At 28.3% G+C, this 15,379-nt stretch overlaps 1 protein-coding gene across 1 annotated transcript in view; it reads left to right on the top strand.

The window, feature by feature from the left end:
- The window catches only part of LOC145830272 (unconventional myosin-Va-like), a 33,737-nt gene that overhangs the window by 17,521 nt on the left and 837 nt on the right, over window positions 1-15,379 (top strand). The window contains exons 15-37 of the mRNA XM_082938221.1: window positions 1,113-1,274; window positions 1,776-1,987; window positions 2,919-3,057; window positions 3,409-3,566; window positions 4,315-4,504; window positions 4,891-5,007; window positions 5,542-5,631; window positions 6,834-7,058; window positions 7,506-7,599; window positions 7,837-8,015; window positions 8,301-8,435; window positions 8,653-8,751; window positions 9,127-9,261; window positions 9,545-9,669; window positions 9,903-10,138; window positions 10,486-10,635; window positions 10,995-11,152; window positions 11,358-11,447; window positions 11,827-11,977; window positions 12,805-12,935; window positions 13,209-13,366; window positions 14,184-14,367; window positions 15,166-15,272. Of these exons, the coding sequence (XP_082794347.1) occupies window positions 1,113-1,274; window positions 1,776-1,987; window positions 2,919-3,057; window positions 3,409-3,566; window positions 4,315-4,504; window positions 4,891-5,007; window positions 5,542-5,631; window positions 6,834-7,058; window positions 7,506-7,599; window positions 7,837-8,015; window positions 8,301-8,435; window positions 8,653-8,751; window positions 9,127-9,261; window positions 9,545-9,669; window positions 9,903-10,138; window positions 10,486-10,635; window positions 10,995-11,152; window positions 11,358-11,447; window positions 11,827-11,977; window positions 12,805-12,935; window positions 13,209-13,366; window positions 14,184-14,367; window positions 15,166-15,272 (3,425 nt within the window). The remainder of the gene's footprint in view (window positions 1-1,112; window positions 1,275-1,775; window positions 1,988-2,918; window positions 3,058-3,408; window positions 3,567-4,314; window positions 4,505-4,890; window positions 5,008-5,541; window positions 5,632-6,833; window positions 7,059-7,505; window positions 7,600-7,836; window positions 8,016-8,300; window positions 8,436-8,652; window positions 8,752-9,126; window positions 9,262-9,544; window positions 9,670-9,902; window positions 10,139-10,485; window positions 10,636-10,994; window positions 11,153-11,357; window positions 11,448-11,826; window positions 11,978-12,804; window positions 12,936-13,208; window positions 13,367-14,183; window positions 14,368-15,165; window positions 15,273-15,379) is intronic.

Here is a 15,379-nt window from a genome sequence, read left to right as displayed (position 1 = left end):
TGACAAACATAAGTTCATATACTTGAGTATATAATTAACTACGAGTATCGATAATATAAGTTTTATCTATAAATTTGTTATAATTAACTTGAAATTTTTTACATGTTCCCGACTACAGAAGGTAAATTAGCATGAAATAAACTCACTTTATGTGTGCATGTACTTTATTACTTAATCAATAAACAAACTAAAAATTCACAAGCTAAATGTTGTCTGTTTAGTTTGTATAAGCTCGTCTGTGTTTTAGTATGTTGTCGGCCTCAGATTAGTTTACTTCTTGTTTCAAAGAATTTTGTTTCTGAAATAAAATATTTATTGCACTAAAATAAACTAAAATCAATTTTTTATCTTCAAAATTTAAATAAATTGTTTTTATTTTGTTTTATTTTAGATCTACATATACTTATATTATAAACTGTTAACTATTTTGCATCACTCAAAGTAGTAGCTGAGTAAAAATAAAGCACCAAACACGTTTAATTTAGTTCCAATTTAAAATATTTCCACATCAACTTCATTAAAGTTACTAAGTTCACTCACAAAACATGTGTTTAATGAAAACCATTAAATTATTAATTTCGTTTACAAATATTACTAATACATATTACTTATGCATGTGCTGAAATATTACATTGTTTTATGTGGTATGTTTTTTATTATAAAGACTGAAAGTTATTTTATTTTGACAAACAAATTGTTTTGTTTTTTTTATATTATTAAGTTTATAAACAAACAAATATATTTAGTTCTAATATTTTAAAACTACTTACCACTTTTATTTAATTAATTTTTTTTAATTGTCTTACATACCTGAAAACTAAATTAAGAGAATGCTTTTGGTGATAAATAAATAAAACTGTAAGTATTTTTCTTTCATTGAATGAAGATATCCCGTTTTCTGACTCAACTTTGCAAAACTTTGCATATACCAGAGTTTTTGTATATTCAAAGTGTTATATATAAATCTTACTTTTGTATATATACTTTTAAACTATATACTTAGTTGTTTAATAGAAAAAAATAAATAAATAATACTTTTATTTAAGTTAACTGCTTAAAATTTAACATACTATTTTGATATAAAAAATAATCAAGTTTTTTTTTATGTACAGTACTCCCTTGTGAGCGAGCTCTTCATAGAGCCGACCGACAATCAGCAAGCGGAAGTCACCGCAGGAGTCGGCAAGAAGGGGAGGATAACCGTGTCTTCTTCCACCACAAGAGGGAGCAGGAGAGTCGGAGGAAACAAAAATAAAAAGACTGTCGCTAGTCAGGTCTGAATTTTATGTACCACAGTATTTATTTTAAAACTAAGTTCACATTGTCTTTCACTTTGATACAAATGTTTTATACATTAGTTTATAAGTATTCTTTTGAACTAAATGATTTTTATATTTGTCTCACGAAAGCTAGTTAAAAGCTACAATAAGAACTAAATGTTGTGATAAATAAGAAAAAAAAAACATCTGAAGCAGTTTTATTTTATAATAAAGTTGTTTAATGTTTTTTGATCCACTGAAGTGTTTCTGCTTACTTTACTATTTCAAAAACATTAGATTTTTTGTTTGTTTTGTTAAAATTTCTATTCATAGTAGCCATAAGCTTTTTAACAGTTTTTAATATTTTTACAAACGTGTTTATTTATGATTTGTAAACTTTAGCAAACCCTTGATGTACCCATAATTATTAGTTTTCAGATATTTATTACAACTGGAATCTCATTAATTGAGTAAACAATGTGTAATCAATAAATTTATAAATTCAAACTCGAACAGTTCCAACAATCGCTCGCCCTGCTGATGAAGACGCTGAACTCGACCACTCCCCACTACGTCCGCTGCATCAAGCCCAACGACTACAAGCTCGCATTCACCTATGACGTCACAAGGGCCTCCCAGCAGCTGAGGGCTTGCGGAGTTCTGGAGACCATCAGGATCAGCGCAGCCGGCTACCCGAGCAGGTGGTCCTACAACGAGTTCGTCGGAAGGTCGGTTTTCTATCAATTTTGATTTATTTTATTAAATTTTTTTTGTTCAGTTTTATTTTTATATTTTGTATTAATTTTGATTTGTTTTATTTTGTTTTAACTTTGATTTGTTTTATTTTTTTCTAAAATTTCGACTACTGTTTATACCTTTTTGTGAAATAAGTTTGAAACATGCTGGTGCAAGGTTTAGTACCCGTGTTTATTTTTTTTTAACTTTTAGTCTGTTCAGGCAACAAGTTTTGTTTTTTAGTTGCAGCAGGTAATCTATAGGGATTTTTAAGTTGGCTTAAACTCACTGATCTCTACGATTAAAATGTTATAACTTTTACCTACTTCTCATCATTAACTTTCAACACTTAAGCACTCGACAGCCATTGCTCCAAATAAGACTGTAGAACATTTTTAGTTGTCAATTACTCTTCAAAGAAACTTGTTACAAGCTCTGGCACTAATGCTAAGTTTCACCGCGGGTTGTCAAACTGCAATGCTGCAATTAAATCCGCTCAGCGGTTAAACTAAGTAACTACCATAACTTGTAATAATTAGTTAGTATCTTAAAACCTTCATCTTGAATTAATTTCTCTGTTTTAACCAATCATTTAATCCTGCTTTTGTTGACCGCAGCAGATAATCAATTGTGAATTTTTAATTAGTTCAACTGTAAGTTTACTGATATCCTACCAAAATGTTTCAAATTTCTTCTCACCATTGATTTTCAACATTTAAATACTTGACAACCATTACTCCAAACAAGACTGCAGAACATTTTTTTATTCTTCACTCAAGTGTTTCAATTCAAAACAAAAAGATTCAAGTTTACCTGCTTTCAAACATCATCTCAAAAGTATTAACACACTCCACTAACAATACTCTACTTATATTTCTCCTACAACAGGTAGATCACTTTCTACTTATGTTCCTCACACAACAGGTACCGGGTGCTGATGAAGTCGAGCGAGGCGCGAATGAGGAAGCAACAGGACACGTGCACCAGCGTGCTGAAGAGGCTGATCAGCGACGACACCAAGTATCAGTGCGGCAAAACTAAAATTTTCTTCAGAGCCGGGCAGGTTTGTTTCGCAAGTTATAGTATTGAAGTTAATTGTAAATGTGTTTTTAAGATTATGATAAACTGTTCTAGTAACTATAATGTTAAGTTTTATAGACAACATTATAAGTATATTTATATTATTTGGGAGTTTTGAATATTTTTAAATATTTAGAAAAGTTTAAAGTGAAACTAGTTTTAAAAATGTTTGTATAGACAAAACACAATAATATACTTTTCTAACAACTTTCGATGTTCAATATTATAGGCAACATTATAAGAATATTTTTGGACGTTGGAAATTTTGAGTACTTTTAGATTTTTATACAAAATAAAACTACCTTTTATAAATAAAAACTTGCATAAAAAACAGGTGGCGTACATGGAGAAACTTCGCGCCGAAAAGCTCCGAGGTTGCGCGTTGATGATCCAGAAGAACATAAGGTGCTGGCTGTGCAGGAAGAAGTATCTGAAGATGAAGAAGTCAGCCTTGGTCATACAGAGATTCGTCAGATGCGCGCAAGCTAGAATGTTTGTATTTGTTTTATTATATATTATTTTGCATACTGCATAGCTATTTTGTTAAAGTGTTCTTAGTTGTATTTATTGCTGTAATTTTTTTGTAAGTTTAAACTAAAAAAGCTAACCATGTGACAACGAATTTCTACAAGGTTATTTGATTAAAACTTGTAATAGTTTTGAAGATAAAAAAAGTTAAAATGTTCTTAGTTGTATTCATTGTTGTGATTTTTGTTAGTTTGAAAATTGCCTTTTTATCTTCAAAACTATTACAAGTTTAAATTTGTTATGTATGTAAAAATTGATTTTTAGATGGTAGCTTTTTATTTAACGCATACACATTAAATTATAGTATTTTATTATTTCGTTATTAAAAGAGATAAAGTAACTTAAACATAAACTTATTCGTGTGTGTTTACAATAAAATACTTAATACAAATAATTTTGAATACAACACTTTATTATTTGAATTTTTTGTAAAAAAAAAAGGATACATGTCAATGTATATATGTCACTTTATAAAAAAGTAACCGTTTGATGCATATAATTTAAACTATAACATTCTATTATTTGCTGTTATAATGAATAAAATTAAAATAACTTACAGATCTATATTTTTACATCAGTTTTAAAAAAAAATTAAGTAATTTATGCATATAAATTATATTACAACATTTTGTTTATTACAGTACTGTAAAATACAAATTTAACTCATCAATAAAGTTGAGTCAGCTTATTGTAACTTTCGCACTGTGATCAGACTGGTGACGAAAATGCGTCGCGAGAAATCCGCCATCAAAATACAATCGTACTGGAGGTGTCACGTGCAGATGAAGAAGTATCAAGCCACCAGGGACGCGGTGGTCACCATACAGTGTCACGTCAGGGGATTCATTGCCAGGAAGCACTACAGAGTCTTGCTGAGAAACCACAAGGCTATCGTAATACAGGTTTGAATGAGTGTTTTACCTCTATAAAAACTAGGTTTTTTTTATCAAAATGTAATTTTAATTTAGGTAAAGCTTATTTTTTATACTTTATAAGATAGTACTTAATTTAACATTGTATTTATTACAGTAGCTTCAATTCTCTTTGCTAGAAAATTGATTACACAGTTTTTTGTGCTATCTGAGTTGCTTTACTTTTCTTTATAGTTAGATAATGTATTACAAGTACTTATTAATATGTTCTTTATTGGTTGAGCTATAATATTTCACTTAAACTTTTGTCTGACTAAATCAACAAGTCATTTGCTTATGCTGTACTTAACTCTGTTTTTCTCACAGTTTATATATGTTTTTTTGTTATAATTGTTAACATAAGAAATAATTTACAGAAATACGTAAGAGGGTGGCTAGCAAGAAAGTCGTACAAATACCAATTGAAGTGCATTATAATCATTCAATGTTGCATTAGAAGGTACCATGCTAAGAAAGAATTGAAAAAATTAAAGGTTATTTAAAATAAATTGCCGACTAACTCATAACTATATGCACAAAGTTTTAAGTTCTTAGATGTGTCTTAACATTTTGTTTTAGTCACAATCTAAATTAACAAGTTTACAAATTTTTATCGATGATAATGATTTTCAGTATAGTTTCTTATAAGTTCGTTTCGCTAATACTAAACAAATAAGTTGAGGTTTTTATGATGTTATATGGTCTTAAGTTGTGTAAATAAAAATTTATTGTTAGTACACAAGGAAACTTCATACATTACATCATTTTTATTTATAGTAATATTTTATAAACTTTTCTTAATACTTTTATTCTAAAATAAAGTGACATTTTATGTATATATATATATTTATTTTACTTTCAAATAAGTAAGGAGACTACAAAAAGTATTATTTTTCGATACAGTAATTATTAATGGCAACTTTTTACAGTTAATATTTAATGAATAACTTTAAACTTACTATTACCGATTAACAAATTTAGTCTTTATATGCTTAAGAACAAAAATAAACGTTTTTTTATTGTTTTAGATTGAAGCCAGGTCAGTAGGTCATCTAAAGAAACTAAACATTGGAATGGAGAACAAAATCATGGAATTGCAAAGAAAACTCGATAATTCTGTAAGTTTAATTGTATTTAATTTAGCTGGTTATCAAATTCTTATCTGTTTTACAGTCCTTGGATTTTTGCCACCATACTTACATACAGTCTTATTTAATTAAAGTTCTATAGATAACATATTAAAGCATAAAACCCTTAATTTTTTTTTGTATTACTATGTAAATTTTTGTAATTAGTAGTTATAAAGTTATAGCTAGTCACTTTACAACGAATTTTAATTGATGCCAAACAACATTAGAGAAAGTTCAGTAATTGATTTATTGATTAAAGGGATTGTCTTGTTTTTGAATGTTACACGAAGATTTTTATTTTCTTCCACTAAAGTACTTACAGCTGAGAAGTTTTTAAAAGTGTTTAAGCTTCAAATTAACTTAACATAACTTAAAAAAGTTGAATAATTTTATTATATTATTTAACAAAGTGTATCAATACGAGTTGATTTGTAAAGTAATCTATGGGTATCTTTTAAACTAAATTGAAGATAATTAATTATCAAACTAAAGTTAAGCTGTGTTAAATGTTTAAAACGAAAACCAACGGTACAAATTAAGTTTTGTTAAGTAAATAAAACAATAATGTTTATAATTTAAACCGCAGTACATTATTACACACCTTTTATAAACAATCAAAATACAAAAATTGTACTGTGTATTAAAATAGAAACTATTGAAAAGATTCTAATTTCTTTCGTTTTTGTTTAACTTTTTTATTGCTTTCATTAGTTGTAAAATATATAATTGTTGATACACTTGAACCAAAAACAAGTACTATTTGAATTAAGTTTTAAGCTTAATGTTTTATAATTCGATATTTTCAGACACCACAAAACTAAATTTAAAAGCTATAGCATAAAAACTAACTAAAACTACATTTAGAAAATTTGACATAAGTTTTTTAAGAATTTTGAAGAGAATTCAATTTATTAAATTGAGTCCTTTTTTCTGTGCTACAACCATCAGAGTTCAAGAAATTTTTAATAAAAAAGATTGATTTAAATCGTTTTGTTTGAATGTTTTATTAGTAAACATTATTAAAAACTTATTGTTTAAAGATTTTTGATGTAAATAACATTGGTGATTTTTTAAAGAAAATAATAATAAGTATGTTAGTTAAATAATTCAAATCAAAAAATCTATGTTTAATAAAGTTGAAATAACTCATTGTATATTTCTGTATATTTCGAATGCAAATTATAAACCAGGCAAATGAAAACACTCGATTATCCGAAGTGGTCTCACAAAACGAGCAGTTAAAGTCCGAACTGTTGCGTCATAAAGACGCTGATGACATCTTAATGCAGCTGAGAAAGCAGGTTGAGGAACTCGAGGAAAAAGTGCGGATGACAGAAAGTAAGATGAGCGACCAGGAAAAAGGGTTTGAATCGAGACTGCAGAAGGAAAAAGATGAAAACATAGAAATAAATAAAGTTGGTATTTATTATGTACAAAACAATATATATTTTTTTTATTAGTCTCGTGTTTTGAGATTAAATGTAAAACAGACGTTGTTGTATGCTACGACATTTTAATCGTTTTTTATTTGATTAAAACTACTTTAAGTTGTGAAAGACTGAATTTGGTAGTATCTTATTAAGAACTTTTTTAATTGTGTGTTTTAAAGTGTTTGTAAGTTGTATTATAATCAATACTTGATTAATTTAAATAATGATAAATTTTGGTTAACTTAAGCTACAGTTGTAGTAATTTATTGGTTATGTTATTAGTATTTATTTTAAATTAATACTACAATTACTTGATACAACTATAAAGCTAGATATTTATGTTACTCTCACTTTAAATAGCCTAAAATTAAATATTTTTAGGTATCTTTGACCTCAAGTAGAATTATTTTTCTTTATTAATCTTTTTATTAGAAAATGGAAACGATGACAGTTGAAATAGAAATATTGAAAGACCAAAACAAAAATCAGTTAGTTCAATCTCAAGCTGACGTTGAAGCTATTAAAAGTTAGTTTTCACATTTCGTTTTATATTATTAAAAATAATATTAAGTTAATTTCAGCATTTTCAAGACTTATATTAAAAACCATGTTAAAAAAATATTTGTATTTTTTAAGTACCAAACAAAGTACTGTCTACACAGTTTTAATAACTGCATCACTTTAAGAAAATTTGAAAAACTTGCATCAAATTTTCTACTACTCACATTCATAAACTCATATTTAACAAAAATACTAATCACAGAGGAGATGCACGAAATGCAAGCGAGTGAGAAGGAGCAGCTGGAGGAGGAAATATCGTCGTTGCACAACCAGGTGCAAGATTACAAGCAGCAATGCGATGTTTCCCTGCAGAGGTACGAAAATTTGAAGGACGAGCTGCACGTCGTCAGAACATCGCAGCAGATCAACAACTCGCTCAATGTTAGTATGTTTCTTATGATTGAAGTTGTTAAGTTTTAGTACTAAGAAAGATGTTTTTGTTAAAAAGATGGCATTATTTTTAACTCAAATTAAACTTTTAATGAACGATTTTCGTTCGAATTTGTATATTAATCAGCTTAAAAAAGTATCAAGTCTCTTTTTTCAAACAAAAGCTATAAGTTTTAAAATAAACACAAAGTATAGTTATATTTGAATATGAGGTAAATCTCAAACTTGTTAAACAAAATAAAAAGCTTTTTGTATCACCAGTAATATATGTTGTAGGAAACTGTAAATGGGGATATTCCACATAATGAAGATAATTCCGAACTAAATGAAAGAATAAGTCAGCTGGAAAAAGAAAACGAAGAGTTGAAAGGTAGTTCACGAAACAGAAAAGAGCAAGAGTTTAACGATCAGGTTTACTACCTTATAAATATTTTTATGTTATTTTAATCTAGAAAGTTGATGATTTTATACTTGTTTTTTTTTTCTATAACATTTTTCTACTTTTTAAACTAACAGTTTTAATTAGATTTGTATAGGCGTACCTTTTTATAAAAAGTACTATATAATTTCTATCAGTTTAACAGTTTTCCAAGATGTTTTCCAATTAAATAAGTTTCATGTAATTTAGCTTTCCGTGGAGAACGAACGCCTGCGAAATGAGCTTGCGAGTTTGAGAAGAGCCGTCAGCGAAAATTCAGGCGGTGACCCCCAGAGCAACATCATCAAAGTTCGTTTGTTTGAATGGGGATTAGTTTTATGTCACGAATACAGTAATTCATTATTTGTTAATATCCAACTTATAACATTAACAAAAATATTTTGTCATTAGCTTTATGATTAAATTAGTCAAAAGAAAAAGTATTTAACGTACGGAAATAAGCTTGACACATTCTAAGTTGATGCTGTTTTGTACTAATGTTACAGTGTTGTACTTTACTAAACTTTAAATGTAATTTACTAATTTTTATATTACAAAGTTCACAGTAACAACATTATAGAACTTAAGCTTTTTTTAATCTTAAACTTTTGTAATCACTTCAAGGAATAACAATGAGCTTGAAATGAAATATTTTTTTAGTACATTACAAAGTTTTTTTTTCAGGAATTGATAGAGCAACTGGAAACGATTCAGGAGGAGCTTCAGATGCACAAGAACGATGTTGTGAGGTTGAAGAACGTTGAGATCGATCTCAAGAAGAAGGTCGGGTTGCAAGTTGAAAAACAAAATAAATTGACTGTAAGTTGTGTTGCGTACGGTTGAAGTTTAAATTACTTAAAAGTCAAGTTCACTTTATAAACTTAGAATTAAAAGTAGGTGGCATGTAAACTTTACCAAAGTAAATTCAAATTCATTATCGACTAAAAAATAGGTAAATTTTGTAGTTGTATGGTTGATCATTTAATGCATTACCAATTCCTTACATTTGAACTATACATGTTTGTTTATGGTTTAAAATGTTGTTACTCTTTTTTAAAATACTATTACTAAGATTGGAAGTAGTAATTGTGATTCTACACAGACTTCATCAACTATGACCGATAGCGAATTGCTAGGCGGAAGAAATCGAATGAACGACATTAACGTTGAAAAGCTCGATAAAAACGACCTGAAAACAGTGCTTGCTAAAGTCTTCGACCATAACAGGTCAGTTGTTTAGTTTTAGTGAAAATTTATAAGTTTACTCAAAAAAAATGGGGTAATTAATTAAAAAATCTTTAAAACATCATTTTATAAGAAAAAAAATATTTTTTATAATATATAAAAAAGTTATGAAGCTCTTCAGCTTTACAGCTTTAAACTTATTTTTGAAAAACTCTTTAAAAAAATTGAAAACCGACTTTCACACATAACCAGTTTCATTCGAAAAATGTCAACAGGATGCTGGAAGCCGAGTTGGAAGACCTGCGCAAGCAGCAAGACCAGCAAGTCCGCCACAAGTCGCCCGCAAACGTCAGCGGTTTCGACGTGGCTGGCGATCTGGACAACTACAGCAAGCAGATGACCCGGGTGAACCACGAGAACATCAAGCTGAAGTCGCAACTGTCGACTTACGAGCAGCTGACCGACAAGTTGAAGAGGCAGATCAAGCTGTACGCGAAGAAGCTCAACGAAGGTTGTTGTCGTTTTGTTTAAGTTTTACTGCATCTTTAATTTTTTTTAGTAGTTAAGTTTAAATAGAAAAATAACTTAGTTATAGAAGCTTTTAAACTTCTATAGTTATTTAAAAAAAGCTTTTTTCTGTATTTAAAAAAATATATGATAGTTATACCTATTGTGTTTAAGATTTTCTACGTCTTTTACATCAAAAAATAGTTCAGAAAATTAATTGTAAAAATAATAAGTTTTTGTTGGCTTTTAAAACATGCCTTACTCTGTGTTTACAGCAACGAAAAATAATCCCTATTATTACTTCTGGTTCAAGTTGTTTACAGAAAATTACAAGTATATAAACTTCTGTAGTGCCGGTAGAAGTCACCGCTAACACCAACATTGATGATGACGTCACGTATCATCCAGTGTTACGTCATAAAGACAGCAGTGTGTCATCACTGGGAATGCTTCAATACAAGTTTGGAAATGAGTTCCACATTGTCAAGCGCATTGTTCACGGTTTGTTGAAGTTTTTGTGGTAATACCTTTTATATTTATATATTTATCTAATATATTTAATATAATTATAAATACTTTTTATAAATGTAATAATAACATTTTTAATAGGTAAAATAGTAATGTTAAAGTGGAAAAGGTATAAAAATATATACTGTATAGTAAAACAAAATTAATATGGTTTTTTAAGTATAGTAATAACAACAACAATTGGTTTCAAACAAATTACAATTCATACAACAATGACATATGTTTCTCAGTATTCCCGTTGTCGTTATATATTCTCACAAACTTGTATTGCAAGGGTCTGTATATACAAGCTATCAGTCAGTTTTTCAAATAATTTTCAAATATATTCACAGAGTACCAGCCATCATCGGAAAATCTCGCATCGGAAATTCCGGGTTTGCACGCGTTTTTGTTGTTCAAACTGCTGAGGTACGCAGATCACTACAACGACGAGAGAATGATCAAGTCGTTGCTGCAACAAGTCATCAGTGGCATCAAAACTATTGAAAAGGTTTGATTAATTTTATGTTAAATTATATAAAAATAACAATTAATAATTTGAATAATATTAAACTACTGTTTTAATTTTTTTTCGTGCTTTATCCACTAAAAAAGCATTAGCCAAGTATATTGATTTATTATCACAACTTTATATCAGTAAGTGATTACCTGAAATTACATGTACAGTTTCAATACCATTATATTCTTTTATTCAGAAATACGATTCTGATTTCAACATAATGAGTTTCTGGTTGGCAAACTGTTCGAGATTTCTCCATTGCATGAAGCAGTATTCAGGAGAAGACGTTAGTTTACTTTTACACACATTTTTGCACTTAACTATTGCATTATTATACATAACGCATTAAACTTTTCATAAAGAAGTCTATATCAATTTAGCAGCAGTACCTAACTATATAAACAAAAACATTTTTTACTAATGTTTGCAATCATTTCACGTTTTTAGATGATCACAAGAAAATAGATTTATATGTGACAATGTTTATTTAATATATACAGTATTAATTTAGTAATGAAACAATCAAGTAGTTTAAAACAAAAAGATTAAAATCAGTAACTAAATTTCAAAAAAGGTTGTTGTTATTTTCCAGTAGTACCTAACTATTGCATTATTACTATTTTCTCAACTCACTTACACAGCCAACTATTTTAATGTTCTCACAGGAATTTTTGGACGAGTGCAGCGACCAGCAGCAGAAGCACTGTCTGAGAAACTTCGATCTTTCCGAGTACAGACCCGTGTTCCAGGATTGCGTCAACTCCTTGTACGCTAAGCTCTTAGAGAGCATCGAGAAAAGAATCAAACCCATGATCGGTTCGTACTTGCTTGCATTTTAAATGATGATGGAATAGTATTTCTAGTTTTTAGTTCAATTCGAATTTAGGAGTATATATTTTTAAATCTGTTAGACATAGTTTTTTTTTTTCTTATGTGAGGGGTAGAAGTTTTCATAAACTTAAATTTTATAAATTAAACTTCTCTTAAAAAGCTTATTATATTAAGGTTTTCTATAAGAAAAATGTGTTAATGCATCTCACCTGTTATTGTGTTTCTAATTCAATTAAGATACAAAACACATTTTATAGTATCTATAAGCATAACTTAGAGTTGTTTTTTGTTTTCTACTAATTTTGATGAATTCGCCTGTATTCAATTTAATCATTAAATTGTTTGTTTTAAAACCTAAAAATAATAAAGTTTTAAATATTTAGGTAAATTGCATACAAATAAACAAAAGAGGCTAATAAGATATTGAAATGAACTTAAACATTAAAAAAACATTGTATATTAGATTAAACACACACTGCTTTACAATTGTCTCAAACTTAATACTATGTGTACCATGTGCTCATCAGAGGTCTTATTTTAAAATATGTTTTTAAATAAGCTGTATACTAATAAACAGTACTAATACTTAGAGTACTAATATACAGTACTAATATAGTAATAAACAGATGAATACTTAGAGTTTTTGTTTTTTATTTACTAATTTCAGTGAATTTGTCTGTATTCAGTTTTATCATTTTTTTTAAACTTGATTTTTTTAATTATTTAAATTCAAATACTTATGAATAAAACTAAAAGAAAAAGTTTAAATAAGAAAAGTTTAATATCTATTTAAATAAAAAACTTGTAAACAGTGCCGGCGATGCTTGAAAGTGACACGATCCAGGGAGACACGTCCAAACCGATCTCAAGAGGAAGAACCGCTTCAAGAAACTCGAACGACTTCCACTTGCAAAACTTCACCGTGGAACAGCTGCTCAAAGAAGTTTGTTTGTTTGCATTATCTGAACGTGTATTTTCGTTGCATATTCGAAAAGTGTTGCATATTTAGAATATCTACTACAAAAATACTTTTTGTAAACAGTAGTATAGATAAAAGACAGCACATTTTACTACTGCAGTTAATGCTTGTTTGTTTGAGTTATAAATTTTTTATACATTACCTGAAACCTAGATCTAAAATATTTTCTCGTCTAAGTTGGATGAGTTGATGCATTTTATTTTTGCTCTTCACAAAAACTTCACCATTTCTTAACAGTTATCTCGATTGCACGCCACAATGATCGGGCACGGAATCGAAAAGCGAGTCGTCTGTGACGTGTTCAGGCAAATACTTTACTTTGTTACGTCACACTCGCTTAACAACCAGCTGATGAGAAAAGAACTTTGCAACTGGAGCAAAGCAATGCAGATTAGGTTTGTTAAGTTGTGCTTTTTTAAACATACAATATAAAAAACAACATACAGGGTTACCAAAATACCTAGAATCCTGGAAAAACCTTAAATTTGATAAATTAAAAAAAAAAATATTGGTATTTTACATTTAAAGTAATGAAGTTTTAATTAGATACAAAAAATCTATCATAAACAAATCTTTTTTTGTATCATTTAGAATTCTATTTATTATAAAACTCATTTAAAGTAGCATTACAGTATCTTTTAAGTGTTTATATGTTATTAAAGACAGTTTTTACCTTAATGTTTAAATTAAGAATGAACTAAAAAACTTGCACTTTTAAAAACCTGGAAGTAATTAAGAAAACGCAGATTTTTTTAAAAGTTTGACAACCCTGAACATATGTGATAGATAAACTTTATGAAGTAATTTTTTTTTCTACCATTTTTATTTACAGCTCTTGACTTAATGAGAATGTTAAAACTGTGTTTTTTAATTTTGTTTGTTTATTTTTAAACGCAGTTACTATAAACATATTTTTAATCTAACCTTTAATTTTGCCTCTTAAATAACCTTGAAATTTATTATGCCTAAACTTAAAAAACAGAAAAATACCAATCTTTGCATTTTAAAAATATTTTTTGTTGTTAAACTTTTCTAAGAACTCTAAAAATTATGATATCATTTAATTTCTAAAAGAAACAAACATAGTTCAAATACGTTTTTAACCGTGGACAAAAATAAAAACTTCAAACATAAATTCTACCATTTCCCAAAACACACTTTGAATGTAGTGAACGTAATTTTTTTATGAAACATCTCACATCATCACCACAGGTTCAACGTGACGCAGATAGAAGACTGGCTGCGCAACATGTACGCGCTGAATGAGCAAGTGAAGATGCTGCGGAACGAGATGGAGCCGCTGGTGCACGCTTCACAGCTGCTCCAGCTGAAGAAGCAGAACGAGAAAGACGCGAAGGAAATTTGCGAGATGTGCACGAGCCTCAACTCGTTACAGGTTTGCTTTTAACTTCTTTTATTCATACTAATTTTATAAACGTTTAAATTCTGTACGTATGGTTTTTAAAAATCCAATCCAGAATTGAGTCTTTTTGTTGTCACACTGAAGCTTGTACTTGTAATTTATAACTGTACGGTTAAAAGTAAAGCATATAAGCTAAATATTTTTAGATATTTGAGTTATTAAGAACTTCATTATAGAATATCAATTCTTTGAAGTGCATAAATATTTTTTGGTAGTTTTTAACGTAAAACCGCTGTTCGACTTAAATTATGTAAAATGAACAAAGTATTTTTACTACTCATATATTATGGAGTACTCTTGGGAAAAAATTATTACAAATAATGTTTAGGACTTATTAGTTTGTTAGACTTTAATTTTATTACGTGCGTTACAACAAGTTTTAAGTTTAACAGAGGTTATTTATCAATTAGTTTAGTTTTATAGTAACAATTAGAGTTAAACAAAGTGGTTATAAATTTAATAATGTTCTGTAATTAAAGTTTTTAACTAATTATCTTCATTGCTTTACATAAGTATATTTATCTGTTTTTTTTAATAATACTAGCAACTTGACAAAATTTTACAACTTTACTTCTAGTTTTAAATATAATAGATATGTTTAATGGACAGTAAAATTAATTAACTACCTTATAGCTGATTATAAGTTATTTCCAATTTTTTATTTGTTTATTTTTTCAATACAGTATCTAAAAATTAACAAATTCTTACTTAAGTAGTTGGTTTTAAGTTTTTTAAAGTTTGAAATATATTAAAACTGTTTCTTTTTTTCAGATTGTAAAGTTGTTACAAATGGTAACACCGACAAATGATTACGAAGAAAAAGTTTCGATGAAATTCGTAAGACAAGTCCAAAGTATTCTAAATAAGAAGAAAAACAAGTTTGTTACTTTTTTGTTATAAATTATAGCCTTGATTTTTTTTTCAAGCCTGTATAATGTTATCACTCTCAAAATGTTTTTTCCAAATAAAAGTACAAAGCTAAGTT

Source organism: Thalia democratica, chromosome 2 (genome assembly GCF_965202585.1).
Source record: "Thalia democratica chromosome 2, ktThaDemo2.hap1.1, whole genome shotgun sequence".
Lineage (NCBI taxonomy): Eukaryota > Metazoa > Chordata > Thaliacea > Salpida > Salpidae > Thalia > Thalia democratica.
This window is presented reverse-complemented; position numbering and strand designations above follow the sequence as displayed.